The sequence below is a fragment of the Mustela putorius genome, unplaced genomic scaffold (genome assembly GCF_011764305.1).
Source record: "Mustela putorius furo isolate JIRA1106 unplaced genomic scaffold, ASM1176430v1.1 tig00000430_pilon_pilon_pilon, whole genome shotgun sequence".
NCBI lineage: Eukaryota > Metazoa > Chordata > Mammalia > Carnivora > Mustelidae > Mustela > Mustela putorius.
In genome coordinates, this window is record NW_025421377.1 from 24291336 (window position 1) to 24312586 (window position 21251).

Genomic DNA, 21251 nt, shown 5'->3' on the forward strand with positions numbered 1-21251 from the left:
ACAGTTTCAATATAATTTTATTAGCAGTTATTACATCAAAATTCACATTTACAGGATCCCAAGGACTGCCTTAGAAAATTCTAAAGTATATGTAATAAGATTTCAACAGTAAGACAGAACATCTTCTCATTATAGCACAGCCCTTAAAAAGTCAAGAATAATACTGAGAAATAAGTGCAGTTCTATGAAGAACTAGAAATGAACTCTTCGTGCATAGTGTCACTTAAAGCAAAGTTCCATGGAAGTATGATATACTTCTATGGATATAAATTTCAGTGGCAAACATCATTGGCTTCCAAACAACTGACACTAAAGGAATCTCCAATCAAAAGACAAGCACAGTGGCTTTCATCCAATATAAAGCTATGATAATTCTATAAAGAGACCCTGAATCCTTAAGTCCATGTAATATGATTTTATGCTGTGACACTAGTACAAAACACATCAACTCTAATGCATAGATTCTGACACATTATGACAACAGAATACTAAAGATAGCCTTTTTCTAATCAGAAAATGCTGAGTTTTCCAATGCAGCATACACTGGTCATTGCTGATCTAGTGAAATTCTACATCCTCCAGCTTGAGCAGTATTGTAGGATTCACAAATATTACATTTCATGCCTAATATATGGAACTGGACTGTAGATCTCCCATTGCAATCATTGCAGAGAATCTGAAAAGTGAAGAAATGAATTCAAATTAAGTATATTAAACTTTATAGATAGAAAATGGCACTGTCTGCTCAAAACAATTCCTCAAAAATCATACCAATGAACTGAAATACATATACCTAAGTCTAAACATTTTCCTAAATAGAAATGCCTTTTATTTGTTTCCTGAAAACTCTAAGAGGCTATTAAGGTAGTTCTAAATTCAGAAATGGAAGTGTAGGTTTGAGTCAAGAAGACTTATTTTAAAACTGTTCCCAAACAGTCTAAATTTGGGAACAGTTAGTCTAAAAAATCTAACACAGGCATCATCTGACTGACACCTACACTTAGAATTCAAAATAACATACATGATTTATTTTTCCTTGACACCTGTAAAATTATCTTTGTTAGTAAAACTAATCTTTACAAAATTTTAGTATTTTTGCTTATTCTTTAATATACTAAGTTTCTAATGCCCCAAGAATGAATTAAAGTCTAAAAAAAATCGTTCCTAATTTAATAAAAAGAAGCTTTTGACATATCCCTAAAATGACAATAAGATGTCACTTGGGAAGTAATCCCTTCTACTACTGAGATCCCCAAAAATAAAAAAGGTGTTAACCTGAGAATAGATCACTGCATTACTATGCGAGAAAAGCATTAGCTTTAGAACAGTCATACCATAATAAATAGAAAACTTCCAAATTTGCTCAAAATTGTAAACTGGAAAATAATTAAGAATATAATCTGAATGTAGAAAGATTAGTGATGCCTTAGAACTAGGGGACTGGGGACTGGCTGCTAATGGGTATGGGATTTCTTTTGGGGGCAATAAAAAGATCCTAAAATTGATGATGATGATGCTTGCACAACTCCAAGAATATACGAAATAGTGCTAAATTGCACACTTTAAATGGACGAGTTATATAGCACGTATATCTCAATAAAGCTGTTATTTGAAAAAATGATCTACATGGAACATAGCACTCTGAAACCTGCAGTAAAACACCACATAATTTGTTAGATTTTAAAAGTGATCCTTCATTGACCTTACTAGCAATTCAATTATCCACATGAATAAAAAGGGTAATGAACATTAGAAAACAAAAGTAATCTTCAAAAATCAACAGATCTGTATGCCTGAAATAAAATTTAAAATAATTACAAATAAAACATCATTAAAATAAAACCTAAGACCAGTAATTCACCTCTACTCAGTTACATTACTGACTGGTTCTGACGAGTAAAATGTAAATAATTCAGAATAAAGCTTTTGTCTGCCCTCTAGTGTCGGGAAGAACTGCATAAAGGTATTCTTAGTATTTTTTTGTTCTGGTCTTTTGAATTCAAAGTAACTAAAATCTATTATTTGGTCCTTTCATCACATTGGTGTCTATGCCAAAGCAGAATTTTTGAGACAGATTTGAGCAAAACGGCAAAAAAAAACACAACATCAACCAGGAATCTCAAAAGTTCTAAGCACTGATTCTACTCACATCCACAGTCATGTTCTGGTATTCTGATGGCATAGGAGTCTGTGCTACCTCATCATCCAGCTGTCTCCAGTACCGAGTCATATCTAAAGCAGAGTGCATACATAATGGACATCTGTAGCCTCTAGAAGAGACAGAAAGGTTATTTTCCAAACATTAAACAAGGACTGTATCAACTCGGCTATACAAGTAGACGCATGCCAACTGGTACATAAACCATCCAAACAGAGCACTATTCTGTATTTCAAGATCACCTGTTACAAACCTGGGAACTTTTCGCTGTAGTTTTTAATTAAATCCTGTAACCTATGGTATTTTTTAAACCTCCTTCTTTATCCTCAGTTCTCTAAAGTGGGAAGGAATTAGTCCGCATTCTCTGTAGAATATATTTAATACATTTTTTATAGAGAGCTTTTTATTTAAGTAATGTCTACACTCAACATGGAGCTCGAGCTCACAACCCAAGACCAGGAGTCATATGCTCTTCCAAATGAGTGAACCAGGCACTCCTATATTTAACACATTTTTAAAAACCTGTTCAGCTGCTTTTTTTGGCTAAATAACCTCAATTTCTTAATATATTCAGACTGTATCATATTCTTTCTAAAAATTCTGAAGAATTCACTTCCACCTGGCTCTTAATATACAAGTTCTGCTTATGAATTTGCAGAACCAAAATACATTCACAGTCTCTTCTCTCCTAACTGTTCTCACTTCATTTTAACATCCTTCCCCCACAATAAAGTCTCTGCTTTAGATAATCTTATTACCAGCTTTCTTTGCAGATGATTATCCTGGGCCAACATAATGACTTAACAGAATTTTGAACGACATACCTCAGCATTTTTACAGTTCTATGGATTGCCTTTGGCAGAGCCTGTGCCCCCTCAGAAAAGAGTAAGTAGCTCTTGCAAGTTGCAGGATGAGATAAGGCATAACACAAGCATGGGGACAAAGATGTACTCCTATATCCATAAGATGCTTTGTCCAATTTAACACTATTGATTTACCCTGTCCATCTCAAGATATCTCCCAAGCCAATAAGGTGTAAATATCAGCAACATTTGCCCATTTCCACATCCCAGCACAAGTTTAAAAAAAAAAAAAAAATCAGACATCTTAGAATTACAACTTCTAAAAATCCCATCAAACACTCACTCTTTCAACATTTCTTCATAACACGTTCTGAAAAAAAAAAAAATGACACTATTTTAGTAAAGCAAAAAGCATCTCCACTATTTTCAAACATTTTCTGAGGAAAAAAAAATGATTCTACCTATGTAAAAGATGTCCACATGGCAAGACATGAGCAACAACACGGGATGTGTGAATGTCCTATAAAGGAAATAAATGTTAGTGTGTTTGCATGAAGACAGTATAAATATCCAAGTACTTTAAATTCAAGAAGGACTATTTGCGAAAAGAAATGAAACCTTGTCATTTGCAATAATGTGGATGGAACCAGAGGGTATTATGCCAAGCAAAGTAAGTCAACCAGAAAAAGACAACTATCATATGATCTCACTGATACCTGAAATTTAAGAAACAAGGCAGAGGATCATAGGGGAAAAGACGAAAACAATGAAACAAGATGAAACCAGAGAGGGAGACAAACCATAAAAAATTCAATCATAGGAAACAGAGGGTTGGTGGAGGGCAGAAGGGTGGAGAGACGGGGTAACTGGGTGATGAACATTGGGGCGGGTATGTGATGTAATGAGTACCAGGTATTATATAAGATGAATCACAGACCTGTACCCCAAAACAAAAAATACACTTTAAGTTAATTAATTGAATTTACATTTTTTTAAAAAAATCACCTTACACCAGTTAGAATGGCCAAAATTAACAAGACAGGAAACAACATGTGTTGGAGGGGATGTGGAGAAAGGGGAACCCTCTTACACTGTTGGTGGGAATGCTAGTTGGTGCAGCCTCTTTGGAGAACAGTGTGGAGATTCCTCAAGAAATTAAAAATAGAACTTCCCTATGACTCTGCAATTGCACTCCTGGGTATTTACCCCCAAAAATACAGACATCATGAAAAGAAGGCCCATCTATACCCCAATGTTTATAGAAGCAATGGCCACGGTCACCAAACTGTGGAAAGAACCAAGATGTCCCTCAACGGACGAATGGATAAGGAAGATGTGGTCCATATACACTATGGAGTATGATGCCTCCATCAGAAAGGACGAATACCCAACTTTTGTAGCAACATGGACGGGACTGGAGGAGATTATCCTGAGTGAAATAAGTCAAGCAGAAAGAGTCAATTATCATATGGTTTCACTTATTTGTGGAGCATAACAAATAGCATGGAGGACAAGGGGAGTTAGAGAGGAGAAGGGAATTGGGGGAAATTGGAAGAGGAGATGAACCATGAGAGACTATGGACTCTGAAAAACAATCTGAGGGGTTTGAAGGGGTGGGAGGTGGGAGGTCGGGGTACCAGGTGGTGGGTATTATAGAGGGCACGGATTGCATGGAGCACTGGGGGTGATGAAAAAATATTGAATACTGTTATGCTGAAAATAAATTTTTAAAAAATTGGAGTATCTTAAAGTTAATAACACCTCACAAATTTGCTATTCCCGAATTTACTGTAATTTTTTTATGGAGGCTCCATGCCCAACATGGGGCTTACATTCGCGACGCTGATATCAAGACTTGCATCTCCACAGACTGAGCCAGGCAGGCACCACTTAATTACAAATTCAACATGACATTTGTTAAGAGAATATTATTTCTCTCTCTTTAGATGTCCTCGGGTTTTCTGGAGAGTAAATTGAATGTAATTTAAAAAAAAAAAAAAAAGAGGGAATATTTCCAAAGCAAGTAATATTTTAAGCTTACCTCCAAACATATTGGACAATTCTGCCTGGAAACATTTTCAATACACTGTTTAAAAGAGAAACTCAAATTACTAAAAGCTTAACTAGATGGAAATGACAAGTATACATATTAATAAAAACTAATGATAAAGAAAACAATGATACTAACTTATTAAAGCTAATAATTAATATTAACACATGTCTCTTCAATGTCAGACAAGAACTGAACAGTTAATTCATACAGCTATTTCAGGCTTTGCATATTACCTAAAACAATGAAATTACTCAATACATCTTAATTGTTCGGGGCGCCTGGGTGGCTCAGTGGGTTAAGCCGCTGCCTTCGGCTCAGGTCATGATCTCAGGGTCCTGGGATCGAGCCCTGCATCGGGCTCTCTGCTCAGCAGGGAGCCTGCTTCCTCCTCTCTCTCTCTCTCTGCCTGCCTCTCTGCCTACTTGTGATCTCTGTCAAATAAATAAATAAAATCTTTTAAAAAAAAATACATCTTAATTGTTCAAATTATCTTCATTTTACAAATAAAGAAAATCAGTGAATCAAGATTTACCAAAGATACAGAGAGATTATGTCTGGACTCTACTTTACATGTATTTCCAAAGCTACTTAAGAGTACTGACAATGATAACAGTTCACATTATTGAAATTTACCACATGCCATCTATTAAGTACACTACCTGTATCAGCTCAACCATGTCTCACAGTGTACCTGCTATAAATGCAGGCACAATTATTACCCCATTTTACAGATGAGGTATGTGAGGCCTAGAGAAGGCTCAGTAACTTCCAAAGTCACATACTAATAAGAGGTGGAAGTGCATTTGAGCTCCAACAGGCTTGGCCCATACCAGAGCTCTTCACTTAGTAAGACAGGACAAATAAAGGCGGGAAGGTAAGGGGAAGCACCACCCCACGGAAGATGCCCAGGTTTTTAAAGTGAGCACTTGAGTAGATGACAGGACCATTTACTAAAATACAGACAATAAAAAAAATAACTGACAAAGAAGATACCATAAGAGAAAACATACATATAGTTTTTGAAAGACCACACAGCTACCATCCCCCAACTCAAGTCCATAAAACCAAACTCAATCTTTTAATTCCAGCAAATTCACAGTCTATTAATCAAATACATTAAAACAAGAGTCATCTTTACTCAGCCCCATTCTTTTTCCCTTATACCTTGTCACCATATCTCAAATGCTCATTATTCATTTCAACTTCTCTTAACACCTGACAATTTGAGGCCAGCATTTATTTAAAAATCCTCATTAATGTTAACTATATCAAATTAAAATAAAAAACTTAATGGAAAAAAATCCTCATTAGTCTCTCTAATCTGATTTTTTTAAGATTTTTTTCTAAATAATGAAAAATAATTTTAAAGGGCCTGGTATCACGGTATAATTAATAGATCCAAAATTAAAAATATTTCTAACTACCAAAGGAAATACAAAAGTATTTTCTGAATTTTCTTGAAATGTTACACTGTTATTGCTTCTTTACTATGCAATTTTAGTTATTCTTTTTTTTTAAGATTTCTTATTTATTTGACAGAGAGCAAAAGAGCACAAGCAGGGGGAGTAGCAGAAGGAGAGGGAGAAGCAGTCTCCCTGCTGAGCAAGGAGACCAATGCAGTGCTTGATCCCAGGACCCTGGGATGATGAGCTGAGCTGAAGGCGGATGCTTAACCAAATGAGCCACGCAGGCGTCTCTTTTTTTTTTTTTTTAAGATTTTATTTATTTATTTTTTAAGATTTTATTTATTTATTTGACAGAGAGAGAGATCACAAATAGGCAGAGAGACAGACAGAGAGAGAGATGAGGGGAAGCAGGCTCCCTGCTGAGCAGAGAGCCCAACTCGGGACTCGATCCCAGGCCCCTGGGATCATGACCTGAGCCGAAGGCAGAGGCCCAACCCACTGAGCCACCCAGGCGCCCCAGATTTTATTTATTTTTTTGACAGAGATCACAAGTAGGCAAAGAGGCAGGCAGAGAGAGAGAGGGAAGCAGGTTCCCTGCCGAGCAGAGAGCCCGATGAGGGGCTCGATCCCAGGACCTTGGGATCATGACCTGAGCTGAAGGCAGAGGCTTTAACCCACTGAGCCACCCAGGCGCCCCTCATTTTTACTTATTCTTAACACCAGTACCAATGAGATAAATCCATAAACTTACTTAGAAGTTGTCAACATTACACCAGTAACTGATAAAAGTATTCTTACACACTATAGGGAGCCTGGGTGGCTCACTTAAGCATCCAACTCCTGATTTTGGTTCAGGTCATGATCTCAGGGTCCTGGGATCAAGCCTGGAATTGAGCCCCATGTCGGGCCCTGTGCTTAGCACAGAGTCTACTTGAGATTCTTCCCCCTCCCTCTACCCCTCCCTCTGCTTGTGTGCTCTCTTAAATAAATAAATAGATCATACATACACACACACACACACACACACAATACAGAAGAAAAAGAATTGTAGCTCAGATATTCTGAGGCATAGATCTTAGAACACCTACTTAATAATGCTCAAAAATAAAAAGCACCATAGTTGAACTTGGTAATATCTGAAAATTAGCATGCTTCGAAACATATTAGGATTTAAGCTCGTTTTCAAACACAATATAATACTTTTTAAATTATGCAAACTTAAGTATATACCTTGTGCTTTCCTTGGAGATTCATAGCTAGGCATAAGTTACATTTCAAACAGTGGAAAAAGTCTTCCTTTGGACCAATCCTAAAAATTATGTAAAAGCCAAAAAAATTAGGTTCATTTTTACTACAATGGTAATTTACTCATTTTTACATAAGTTTAATTTCACTGTAAAGTTAGTTCAATTCACAATGAAGAACATGGGGTAAACCCCCACCTCCCCAAAATCACTCCTCAAATGTAAGCACTATAAACACAATGGTATCTACTTGGGTTTTTTCTATAAAAGTGAATACACAACACATACACACACACACCCTTTGGGTTTTATTTTTTACATAAATGGATTCTTTCTATACATTCTGTTCTGCGACTTTTTTTCACTGAACATATCCTAAAGATTATTCTGTCTAGACCACTTCATTCCTCTTCAGAACACAGTATTACATTGTATGGATAAATCATAATTTGTGAAAGTATTCCCATATATAATTTAGTACCTTGAATATAATATAATGACATAAAATAAATGTGCTTATGCAGTGAGCCTGGGTGGCTCACTCAGTTAAGTCTGCCTTCAGCTTAGGTCAAGATCCCAGCATTCTGGGATTGAGTCCCACATCGGGCTCCCTGTCCAGTAGGGAGTCTGCTGCTTCCTCTCTCTCTGCCCCTGCTTGTGCTCTCTCTCTCAGACAAATAAAAGTAAAATCAAGCAAGCAAGCAATATGCTTACACAGACATCACTTAGTCATCTGTTGAAAATTTTTATAAGATTTCTAAAACTGAAACTATACAGTCAAAGGGCTAAAACATTTTTTAAGAGCAGAAATCATAACACCAAAACCACATTTGCCATATCATACTCTCATGGTTAAGTATCCTGGCGCTTATTTAATAACAATAAGAAATTATATTTCCCCATTTAAAAAAAAAAGAAGAAGAAGAAAAGCTCATTCTAGCACACTTCAGTAAGGATATACGGACCCATTGCCAAAAAACTCAGTGTTGGATGTCTGCCTCTAATTAAGGAAAAAGTGAAACCCTGTTTTTAGGGCATGTCACTCTTTGAAAGAATAACTGCCACAGTCAAAAGATTATCTAACTATCATGGAGCTATTTTAAAATAGAAAATCAGGATTAATATTATTACTAAACTCTGTAAGAAGCACGGATTTCCTTTAGTGATTATTGCCTAAAGACAATAATTTTCAAGCCCAGAGACCAGAGTCAAGCTTAGAGGTGTTGTAAGTACCAAGCACCAGCAGGAGAAATCTGATCACCTTTACTTTGCAGATTTCTTAAATGGACTAAAAGCAATAACTAAGTTTCATAATATACTTGAGACAAAAAAGTTGTCATTAATATCCAAAAGGGGACTCGTTGTAAAAGAGTATCAAAGAAGGTTCAACTACAAAATAAAAACACTGATATTTAAGCAAAAATTTTTAATTCATACACTCAAATGACATGATTTTTTTTTAAATGTCGTCATGAAAGGGTAAAGAGTTTCCAATGACACTGCTACTGCAGAAACATCTTTGAATTGTCTTTTGATATTTTTATTGTTTAGATAAATTAACATTTTCTAACGCCTATGTCATTTCTGACTAAACAGTGTTTGCCAATCTTATTTAATAGATTTTGCTCCCAATTATCTTTTTCAGAGAGGGAGAGGGAACGGGGGAATGACAGAAGGAGAAAGAGAATTTTAAGCAGGCTCCACACCCAGCAGGGAGCCCGACACAGGGCTTGATCTCATAGCCCTGAGAGCACGACCTGAGCTGAAATCAAGAGGTGAATGCTTAACCAACTGAGCCACCCAGGCACCCCCACCCCCAGTATCTTTTAGCAAGCTTTAATAAAATAATAATAAATGATACCTCTGAAAATCCACAAGGGGAGTGAATTTTCAGTGTGCCATAGGCACTCTGAAAGAACTGTACAAAGATGTTCCAAGGATTTCTGAACAAGGACAATAGACACAATGCCACCTAAAATCCCTACCTGAAGTGATCATAATCATGTCTGTAATACACACTAGATGAAGGCCTCACAAGAAAATGAATGAACAATGTTTGTTTGTTTGTTTGTTTTTAAGATTTATTTTTATTTTAGAGAGAGCATGAGAAGTGACTGAGTATGGGGGAGAAGCAAAGGAAGAGGGAGAGAGAGAATCTCCAGCAGACTCCTGCTGAGCATGGAGCCTGACGCAGGACTCAATCTCACGACCCCGAAATCATGACCTGAGCCAAAATCAAGAGTTGAATGTTCAACCAACTGAGCCAACCAGGTGCCTCTGAACAATGTACTTCTAAGGGAAAAAAAAAAAAAAATGGGGGCGCCTGGGTGGCTCAGTGGGTTAAAGCCTCTGCCTTCGGCTCAGGTCATGATCTCAGGGTCCTGGGATCGAGCCCTGCATCGGGCTCTCTGCTCAGCGGGAGCCTGCTTCCCCTCTCTCTCTGCCTGCCTCTCCGCCTATTTGTGATCTCTGTCTGTCAAATAAATAAATAAAATCTTTAAAAACAAAAAAAGCAAGACTACCTTTAAAAAAAAAAGAAAAATGGATTCTTCACCTGGTCATTCACTAGGAGGAACTTCAATTCACAGTATTTTGTTACATGAAACTAGACCATCCCATTTTGCCAAAAGGTTGTAACAGCACTCTTCCATCTTTTATAAAGTTTATACACCAAAATTTACGTGGTATGGCTCCTAAATGGAGAAATGTTGAACGGGAAGTATGTGTATAAAGTATGTGGAAGGGAGGCGCCTGGGTGGCGACGTCCTTTAAGCTCCTGCCTTCAGCTCAGGTCACGGTCCTGGGATCCTCCGATCAAGCCCCTCAGTGGGCTCCGGGCTCATCTAGGAATCAGCTTCTCCCTCTCCCGTTGCCCCTCCCCCCATGTGTGCGCTCGCTCTCTCTCTCTCTCTCTCTCTCTCTCGCTTACTCTCCCTCTCAAATAAAAATCTTTAAAAAAAAAAGTATCTTGAAGAAAACAGATGATGTAAAAAGTGAAAAAAATTATAAGATTGATCATTCTAAATAAGGTGTTTATAAATCTAAAAGTAAATAAAATTTTGTTATATTGAAACTAAAAAGATAGTCACCTTTTTTTTTTTTTTTTTTAAATTCAGGAGCATTTTATTTAATGTGATGAGTATGCTACCTCTATGAGTTCATTCCAGTCTGGATAGTCACCTTTAGATACAATTATGAGCTCTCAAAGGCTTCAAAAACATTGAATTTGACAATGCATAAACAGAAGTAATGATAAGCCAGAACCTATTAGCGGTGTACTTGAGATCTGCAATCAATATCTTTTGATGGTATGCGTGCAGGACGTGAAAAAATGTACAGGCCTGTAAATTAAAGTAATTACAAACTAGAGCCTACTAGAATTGTATCTAAAACCTAGAATCAGTTATTACAAGAAGGACGTGTGTCAGATTTATGCATGACAAACAACCAGGAAATAGCTACATTCGAAGGATATTGCCAAATTTAGTACTAGAAAAATATGGAATCAAAATTTAGATTTGCGACATTTAAATTCTTACTAAAATTTCTAATGAAGCTGTTCTTCACTACTTTGTCATTCATAATAAATACATAAATTATACAAACAATAAAAAAATTCTGTTGTGTGTAAAAGGATTTAAAAATATACTTAGATGCTAAATGTTGATGACAAATTTTCCTCATATACAGATGGAAATCATAACACTAAAAATATTTTGCCGAAGATACACAACCTACACATTACTAAGCACCTACTGTATACATGGCACTCCCAGGTATACAAATTTAAAGTTTGAAAATACCTTGATCTCATGAATCTCAGTATTTACCAGGTATAGGAATTTAGAATTTGAAAACATCTTAATTTCATAAAGCTTAATATATATAGGGTAAGATGAGATGTCTACCTATTCTGCAGTCTCAACTACTTGAAAGTCAATAAATTAACCATAAAATGTGTTTATTCCTTTGTTCTAATAGTGGTAATTAAAAACTGGGCAGATCTGACATACAAAATAACTCAATATAACAGTAAAAATGAACTGGAGCTCATGAATCAAACAGGATGAACCCCAGAAACAAGGTTTTGTTAAAAAAAAAAAAAAAAAAAAGCCACAGAAGAATAAATAGAATGTGAGTTTAAAAATAAGCAAACCTGAACATATATTGTAAACCTCCACTCCACAAAGATAAAAGCGGCCTGTTTAGGACCAAAGCTCCCACCGACAACTACAGAGGCTAGATTCAAAGAAAACAAGCCCTATAACAGCAATAAAGAACAACTAAGGGCTTAAAGGGTCAACATCCCAGAGAGCAGGGAAATACCCTGAGGCAACTTGGAGTCCACACTAGTCTATTAGAAGCTAAGGAGCCAAGCAGCAAGCAGTAGGTAACAGGGTAGGAAACCAAGTAAACCCTCTGGCAATCTCTCTGCTAGGGAGGCAAAAAACTGGAGAGCAGGTCCCACCACCAGAGATGCCCTGGTAACCAACCCTGGCTTTAAGTCAAGCCCCATGAGGAACCATGTGCTAGGAGCCAGAGTGTTAGGGAAAACAAAATAGAAGACGAATAATCATCTCAATCTTTAATTGGATAAATGGAATGAATCTTGGAGCTTCAACGGTATTGGTAACATTCGATTTCTTAAAATAAGTGACTTACTGTATCAGTATACTTTATAACATGTTATGCTACGTATGTGCTTTTGTATATATCTAATACTTCAGGGTTTTTAAAAAGAAAAACTCCTACATACGGCATGTCAATAGTAGCGTATCAGTGAGAGACTGGACTATAGGTTTCTTTTGTTCTTTCCACTTTTTAATGTTTTCCAATTTTTATAAAATCAGCCTATACTTTGAAAATGCTTTTAAAAACTGATTTTTAGAAAAGTAAAGTCCACCCTAATTTTCTACTTCAGTTGCCTACGAAACACTTCATATAAAAGCATGTTTTATATCCAAAAGTTATATTTTTAAATAGCCACACAATAACTGGTGGGCTAATTAAATTATTACTACAAAGGAGACATGAAAAATTTTTTTAGAATACCAGAAATGTTTTTAATGTTTATTGTGTTGGTAGTAACACGATTATATATATTTGTCACACTTACTGAACTGAAAACTTAAAATAAATGCATTTTATGAGATGCAAATTAACCCCAACAAAACTGATTTTAAAGACTATTATTGCTCAGGTACATTAAAAATAATCATAAAAGATCATTTTACATACAGTACCTACAAATTCCACAGTTTTCACAATGATACTGTTTCTTGTCTTTGTCAAAGAGATGGCATATACTGCAATAATATTCCCCAAACAATGTGCTACATTCTTCGCAAGTCTGTTGGGCCTAAAACAGACACATGTAATTAAAAATTAAATTAAATTTACCAAAACATTTTCTATTATTATTTGAATATCCACAATTTGTTACAAGATACGCAGAATCTTACAAGGTTTTAAACATTTAAACCAACGATACTGCTTAGAGTTAAATAAGTCTTATTTGCATACTCTTGATCAATTTTGTAAATCATCTTAACATTTTTTAAAAAGAAAACAGAAATATGATAAAATCTTACGTGCTGAATTTTTTCACAGTTTATGCACTGCACTTCCTTTACTTTAAAGCGATCTAGCTGATGATCTTCGTTGCTATCATGACACAACCGACAAGTATAAAGTTTATCACAGCAAGGTGCCTAATGCCCAGAGGGAAAAAGAGGTATAAGAAAAGATTAAGTTTATAATGCAAAAAAAATTTTTCTTCCTCCTCCTGGAATAAAGTCAAAGAATACAACTAATCAATCAGTTTATAAACTGATCCTAAACATAACCTTTCACTATTCCTTAGCATATTTTAACTATTCCCCCTCAACATCTATGTCTACCTACATCAAGTTTAACATAATCTGGTCCTTAAATACTAAAGAATTATGAAGAATGGACACCTACAGACAGAAGAACTAATCACACAACACCCTAAACTCATCCTCAGCCTAAACGGCAGGCAGGCAACTTCTGAGACATTTCCAGATAAAGTCATTTACCTACTTCAACCTTTAAACATTAACTATAATAAAGATTATATTTTAATTCACTCGTGTTTATTAATCATCAACTATATCCTTGACATTTTAGAAGACAGAATAAATTTAAGAGATAGCCCTTGTTTTCAAGAGTGGCAGACTGCCAAAATCTTTTCTCTCCTTCTTCCTGGACACATGATTGCCCAGCTATACTACAGTTCCCAGACTTCTTTGATTTCAGCTGTGGCCAAATGACTAAGTTCTTACCAAAAGGAAATGAGCAGAAGAAATCAGTGCCACTCCTGGGCCTGAGTATTAAGAAACTGGGCACGCCTCCTCCTCCATGCTCCCTTTCCCTTTTCCATCAGATGAAACCTGGACATGACAGCAACCCAGCGGATGACTGTATGCCCTAAAACATGGCAAAATAATACAATGGGAAAAACTTGTCCCTGGAGTGATCATGTGGATCAGTCTCATCGCCAAACTGGATAATTCACCTTGAAACTGTTAGGTGGGAAAAAATAAACTCTTAATTCTTTAACCCACATTACTGTTGGTTTTTTTGTTACCCTTAGTAGCTTAACTTTATTCTAACTAGTACCTCAAGAAGTTTCTAAGCCAGTAAGTTAACCCAGTACTTTCCAGGATACTGTGACCTTCCAAATTCACTCATTTCTGAAGATTTCTTATGATAATTTACCACAACAGAGTTCACTCCTTAAAGATTTTAACACTCAACTGGTACCCTTTCTCTCCCAACAACTACTCTCATCCTAAATCTTAGTGATCTGCACAACCACCCTCAATTCCTTGACTTTCTCACTTCCAGTGGCCTCGTCCTTCAACCCTACTCAGCCAAATATTCTCACAATCATACCACAGAACAGGGGTTCCCAAATGTTTTGGTCTCAGGACCCCTTTACACTCTTAAAAATTGTTGAAGAGGGGCACCTGGGTGGCTCAGTGGGTTAAGCCTCTGCCTTCGGCTCAGGTCATGATCTCAGGGTCCTGGGATAGAGCCCCGTGTCGGGCTCTCTGCTCAGTAGGGAGCCTGCTTCCTTCACTCTCTCTGCCTGCCTCTCTGCCTACTTGTGATCTCTGTCTATCAAATAAATTTAAAAAAAAAATTTGAGGATCTCAATGACCTTCTGATTATGTGAATTACCTCCACTGACACCATACTATAAAACTGAAAAGTTTTTTAAAATATTACTTCTTTTAAAAATAGTAACAAACCCATTACATGTTAATGTAAATGACATATTTTAATGAAAAATAACTAGTTTCCCCCAAAATAGCTGGATTTTCATTTCTGCTTCAACCTCCGTATTCAATCGGTTTAGATGAAGTATATGAAGAAACTTTGGACTCCCACAAATACATAGTTGGAAAAGGGAGGAGTATTTTAATAGACTTTACATAGAATTATGGATACTCTTCTCTGATACTACACCAAAACTTGACAAGTCTTATAAATGATCAGTTGTAACATGGGCTCTGAAATTGTACTGATGAACTTTTCTCACTCTGTTGCATCAAAATCCTCTGATCTATCCTGCACTTCGAATCAACCTTTTACCCATGCATTAGTCATTCAGAAAATATCAGTGCACTGAGTTCTACAGCTCTTCCAAATGTTCACACATTTTCCATGCAATATAAAAAAAAAAAAAACATTATTTGTTAACATCACTACCAATCTCATCAGCAAAGTCTTTAGGTATTGGGACACTTTTAAGCTCACAGAAACTTATACAAGTTTCAAAATTCTAATTTTTATGTGAAAGGTTGAATTTTACCACGGTCAATTGTTTTCCTTGTAATGACAGTTTCTTTTCAATGGTTCACTTTTCAAGAAAGTGCCCACCAAATACTCAAGTCTAAATAACAAGATTTCAAGTACAAACTGTTACATGAGAAACTAGTTCAGTTCATAATCCAACTGCATAAGAACTTTCCTCACAACAACCATCTAATTTTAGTATGCAGAAGTGCTTGATGAAAACATTCCATTTCATCAAACATGTAAAAAGATGTATTCAAGAGCTGAGATTTTTATAAAATTAGTAACTTTATTGCTTTAGTTTTATCAATGACAACCTTAAGTCAAACTTCTTTTTTAAACTATACGTATAGTACAGGTCAGATGCCAGCAGTTTTAATAACTGCTTTTGCACACACTGAAAAAGACAAAACCTTAGTATTAGAAAGTAGTTTTGACCCCAAGGATCCCCTGCAAGTGCCTCAGAAATCACGGGGGGGGGGGGGTCCATTCATCACACTTTGAGAACCATGCTCTAAAACAAGAACTAAATCTTGTTTATATCATAAGTTCATGTATGAAATTCTCTAACCACTACCCCTTCTCTTTCCAACTCACTTCAATGCTTCCCTTGCACATACTCTAATTCTTTCCTTTTCTCTTCCTCTACATACTCTCCTAACCAAAACTCCAAGTCTGGTTAAATCCAATTCTCTCCTGTATAGGAATAGTCAGACATAGCTGAATAAGAATTTTCACACTAGTCTCACTTTTAAGTCATGATCACTAATTAAAAAGTGGGTTTTGGGGTGCCTGGGTGGCTCAGTGGGTTAATGCCTCTGCCTTCGGCTCAGGTCATGATCCCAGGGTCCTGGGATAGAGCCCCGCATCAGGCTCTCCACTCGGCGAGGAGTCTGCTTCCCCCTCTTTCTGCCTATCTCTCTGCCTACTTGTGATCTCTATCTGTCAAATAAATAAAAATCTTTAAAAAAAAAAAAAAGTGGGTTTTTATTATATTGCCCTAGTCGATTCCCTCATTTTTCTAGTCTAGGACCTAAAATCTAAATGATTATTTCACATCTCCTCTCTTTAAACCTTTTCCTCCACCCTTACACTCTGCTCATTATCTATTAAACAGAAATAATCAAAGAAAACATTTTCTCACAAACTCTATCAACCTACTTGCAAATGTACCTAATACTCCATCTTCCTTTCTGTTACATATTTTTCTCTAAGCCCAACTCCTCCACTTGTGCACTGGATCCCAACTTTTCTTTGATTACTTAAGAGCAATAAATGCTCCTACAGTTTTTTCTTTCCCTCCTGCATTATAAAATGTTCTCACTTCATGGGACACGAGTGGCTCAATCAGTTAAGTGCCTGTCTTCGGCTCAGACAATGATCCCAGGGTCCTCCAATAAAGTGCTGCAAAAGGCTCCTTGCTCAGCCGGAAGCTTCTTCCTCTGCCTGCACCTCCTCCTGCTTGTGCACTCGCACTCTCTCTTACAAATAAACAAAATCTTTAAAAAACAAAAAAAAGTTCTCACTGGGTTATTTCCAATATGCGAACATGCCGTAATACCTCCAATTTTAAAGGGAAAAAAAATCTCATGATCCCACATCTCTCAGCAACTAGACTTTTTTTTTCCTTCTTTTATTTACAGCAAAACTCCACGAATTGTCTATGAAGGCTACTTCCAGTTCCACTACTCTCAATCTCTCTCAAATCCACTCCAATGAGGCTTTGTCCCAATTGCTCCACTGAAACGTCTCTTGTCAAGATCACCAGTGACCTCCTTGCCAAATTTAAAGGTCAATTTTCACTTCTTATCTTACTCCAACAGCAGCATTTGATTTAGTTGATTACTTCCTCCTCAAAACTCTTCATTTGGCTTCTGGTATTCAAGGAAGAAGGAGGGAGAAGGCAAAAAAGTATTTGATACTCAGGGTCAAATACCTCAGCACTATGAAACACAGACACACTTATGTGGTTTCCTGGGGGAAAGGGCCAACATGTTGAATTCAGCTCCAGTTATCGAGTTTCAAAGAGTAACAAAACATACCAGTGGAAATGGAATCGTAAGGATAGCATTCAGTTCGCTTACACAACACTCGGTGAACCCCTAACCTTGAAAGAGCTTCACCCAGTGCAGTGGAGGAATGTTCACCAAGGCTGGCCTAAAAAGAAGGCTCTAAGTTGTCCTTACAGGCCTCATACTTTTTCTTTCTTTCTTTCTTTCTTTCTTTTTTTAAAATGAAACAGGAACTACTGTCACCCTATTTCACAAATGGAGCACTTGCTCAAAAGCACTGACCTATCAAGGGTCAGAGCTAGATGTGGGAGTTAGGGCTGTGGGACTCCAAAGCTCAAACTTTCTAAGTAAAATCTTTAAATGGCTTCTTGCAGCAACAACAAAATCAGGAAACTTTAACTGGATGGGTGCCAAGTTACAACGCTCTAGACCGACTAGCAATTTTCCTCAAAGTAAACAGCAAAACTCACAATACATGCATGCTGGGCACTTGGCTCCACAGAAGCTACCTAGTGGCAATTCCATGGCTGTCCTCCTCGTCCACAGAAACATTCTCCCGGCAGGCTTCGGCATTCTCGCTGACTCTGAAATGCAGCTGGCGAGCTGTACAACTTACTCACTAAGGAGCTGAAATCCTATTCCGATCCTCCACTCACTTCTCCGTCTTCCATGATCTCATCACACACCTGAGAGTCCCCCTGGCCGAAAGCCAGCCCAGGCCCGGGGCGGCCTCGGTCTACTTACTGTAGCAAAAGACTACAGAAACGCACCGATGAAGGGAGCCATGTGCAAGCCCACGTTCTTCCCCGAGCAGAGAGCTTCGCTCACGACGTGTAAAGCAGGGAAAAGGTGGGGGAGGTCGTCTTGCCAAAACGTTCTCCACAGCAAGAACCCAACTCGAGGTGAAGAAGGCAGACGGACCAACAGCTTAGCCGCTAACTCAAGCCCAAGCCTCACCGCCTGGCCCACTCCGCCCCCGCCCACCCGGCCCCGCGGAAGCTTGTCAAGGAAGAGCCCACTGAAGTCGTCACCTTCAGGAGACAGCCTCTGTCATAGTGCTCGCAGCCCCGCCGCCCTTGCTTTTGGCCGCGGGCGCCATCTTCCCGCGCCGAGGCCGCCATCTCTGCCACCTCCCCTCAAACTCCGCGAACCCCCCCACGCAGGACGAAAACCACGCCCAGAGAAGTAGCGTCACTAGCACACCGCCCCCTACCGACCGCCGCTGCCAGCCGAGCCGATATGGCGGCCGAGCACGTGACCCGGGGCAGCCGGGTTTCCGGTTCCTGGGGCGACGGGGCGGAAGTGAAGAGAAGTGCAATCTCTGTCGTCGACGTCAGTCGCTGACTTCGCCGCTAACGGTAATAAGTCTTAGGTTGCTTCTTCTCCCCCTCCCACCCTCCATCGCTACTCGCCCAGACGTTGGGCGTGGTTCGGGGCGAGGTGGACGGTAGCGGCGCGGAGACGCCCGGTGGCCCCCTGAAGAAGGGACGCTCTCCGCAGCCTCCGCACCTGTGACAGGGCGGCCCCTCCCTTTCTCCGTGCGGCGGCCCGGGGCCTCGAGAAAGGGGCGGAGCTCCGCGGGCCCCGGGGCTCTGAGCGGGCACCTGCGCGGGCTGGCCCTGCTGGCCGGCCCCCGACCTGTTGCTGCTTTTACTCGCCCTTCATTCCTTCAAACTACGCGTTGACGTTTACTGTTGACCAGTTACCAGTGAAGCATGGGGCCCAAAAGTGAGAAAACACACACGCGCCACCACGCCTTCCTGGAACTCACGGGCTGGTGAGGGAGAGAGACAGGAATCAGAGAATCCCAGTAGCAAGGGTGCGACTTTGAGAAGTGCCGGGAAGAAGTGTTTGTTCGAGGGGAGCTAGTGCTAGATGGGCCCTGATTTCATCTGAGCGTCAAGGCAGGCTTCCCTGGGGAAGCAGCACGAAGCCGAAAGATGAGGAGTGAGTGAGTGTGCAAAGGCCCTGTGACCTGGTGCCTGCAAGAAGCCGCGAAAGGGAAATGTGCAAGACCGCAGGACAGACTCAGACCCCCTCGGAGTGCATAGTGTGATACGCTTTGCCTTATAAAGAGCCAAGCCCCTGGAAAATTTTTAAAGCTGCCAGAAAATACTTGGCTTTGGCTTTCTAGCGAGATTTCACGGTACCCAACACATGCTGGGAAAAGGAAATATGTTGCCCTTGGCTTTGAAGTTACTAACTCTCACCGTTTTAATTTTCTTTCAGTTCTGTTATGAGTTGCTAAAATCATGGTGAAATGTTGCTCGGCCATTGGATGTGCTTCGCGCTGTTTGCCCAATTCCAAGTTAAAAGGACTGACATTTCACGTGTAAGATTTTGCTGTAGTTAAGCAAAGTACTTCTGACCGTTATAAAAAGCCAATGACAGTTCCACTTAAATCTTCAGCTTTGATCTTTAGTTCCCAAATCTGTAAATCGCTTTTTTAGCTAGATTTGAAGTGACAGGGATCTATTTACATTTTTATAATTTAGTTGAAAAGTTTAAGATACCTGCCAGGGTATCAGAGGCTAGTAAACAAAAATAATCAAGCTCATTTTTGCTAATGTTGTTACTTTGCATTTTAACATACCTTCAAAGAAATTCAATTTTGTTTACATAGGGTGTACAGTCTGTAGGAAGAAAGGAGCTTTGCCCAAATATGTCCTGTCCTTTCTGTTTAGAAGTAGATCTAAAATGTAAATTACAAGCTCAGACCAAGGGTTCTTTAGCAGTACTACAGATAAATCAAAATGATCCAGATTTTCTATTTTAAGCCATTCTTCTGACAGCAAAGGAAAGGAATAATAAGGTTTAACAATTACTCATTTGCTAAAGGTTTATTTTGCTGCTTTTGTGCGAGGCACTGTGCTACGTGCTAGAGAAAGATCTGTTAACTACTTTGCAAGGTATGAAGAAACAAAAAATGAGTATGTGTACCCTACGTTTTCTAAAAAAAATTTGAATTGGCTTGGAAAACTGAAAAGATATAGTTATTGATTTCCAGATCTCTCAAAATAGTTCTTATCTCTGGAATTCCAAATGGCAACAGTTCTTTGCCTCATTCACTAAGCGTTGATAGACCTGTTGTGTATTAAATGCTATACTAAACAACTTTCTGATGCTAACAGAAGAATGAAAATACAAAGTACTCTATTCATCTGGGATAAATTCTGGATATCACTTCACATAGGAAAAGGCACAAGTAATATTATCATGTATAGATAAGTCGTGGGTCTTCCTATAAGACTGAAATATTCATTGAAACTTTTTTTCTTTATAGTATGAAGAAAATTGAAATAGAGGCCATATGTCTGCAGCATGATTAATAGAAAACTCTATTACTGAAAGTTCTGAAAGCATGATTCATAAGGGCTTCCTGAATATTCCATTTCTCAAGAATAATAACAAACTCTTCAATGAGCCAATTTAGTCACAGCCTTAATTCAAGTATCTATCAATAGTGTTCAATTTTAAAATACTTTCTGTATTTTTTTTCTAGATTCCCCACAGATGAAAACGTCAAAAGAAAATGGGTATTAGCAATGAAAAGGCTTGATGTAAATGCTGCAGGCATTTGGGAGCCTAAAAAAGGAGATGTGTTGTGTTCAAGGCACTTCAAGAAGACCGATTTTGACAGAAGTGCTCCAAATATTAAACTGAAACCTGGAGTCATACCTTCTATCTTTGATTCCCCGTCTCACTTACAGGTTTGTTTATGAGACACTGCTTACCATCATTATTTATTTTT

At 38.3% G+C, this 21251-nt stretch overlaps 2 protein-coding genes across 5 annotated transcripts in view; one reads left to right on the forward strand and one right to left on the reverse strand.

The window, feature by feature from the left end:
• On the reverse strand, positions 1-18676 carry RCHY1 (ring finger and CHY zinc finger domain containing 1). 3 transcript variants are annotated; one of them, XM_045079876.1, is made up of 9 exons: positions 18532-18676; positions 13256-13375; positions 12908-13023; positions 7651-7729; positions 5003-5047; positions 3423-3481; positions 3305-3331; positions 2150-2270; positions 1-676 (listed from the first exon to the last, which is right to left on the reverse strand). In XM_045079876.1, the coding sequence occupies exons 1-9, from the start codon at positions 18619-18621 to the stop codon at positions 548-550; spliced, it is 786 nt and encodes a 261-aa protein (XP_044935811.1). In that variant the 5' UTR covers positions 18622-18676; the 3' UTR covers positions 1-547. The 3 variants fall into 3 exon arrangements, with proteins under 3 accessions (XP_044935811.1, XP_044935813.1, XP_044935812.1); XM_045079878.1 differs by lacking the exons at positions 12908-13023; positions 13256-13375 and having other exon boundaries at positions 18532-18620; XM_045079877.1 differs by lacking the exons at positions 13256-13375; positions 18532-18676 and having other exon boundaries at positions 12912-13023.
• THAP6 (THAP domain containing 6) overlaps positions 18673-21251 on the forward strand; it is a 17918-nt gene continuing 15339 nt past the window's right edge. For both annotated transcript variants that reach the window (XM_004766263.3, XM_045079879.1), the window contains exons 1-3: positions 18673-18858; positions 19730-19832; positions 21003-21210. In XM_004766263.3, coding sequence (XP_004766320.1) covers positions 19753-19832; positions 21003-21210 — 288 coding nt within the window. In that variant the 5' untranslated portion in view covers positions 18673-18858; positions 19730-19752. The remainder of the gene's footprint in view (positions 18859-19729; positions 19833-21002; positions 21211-21251) is intronic.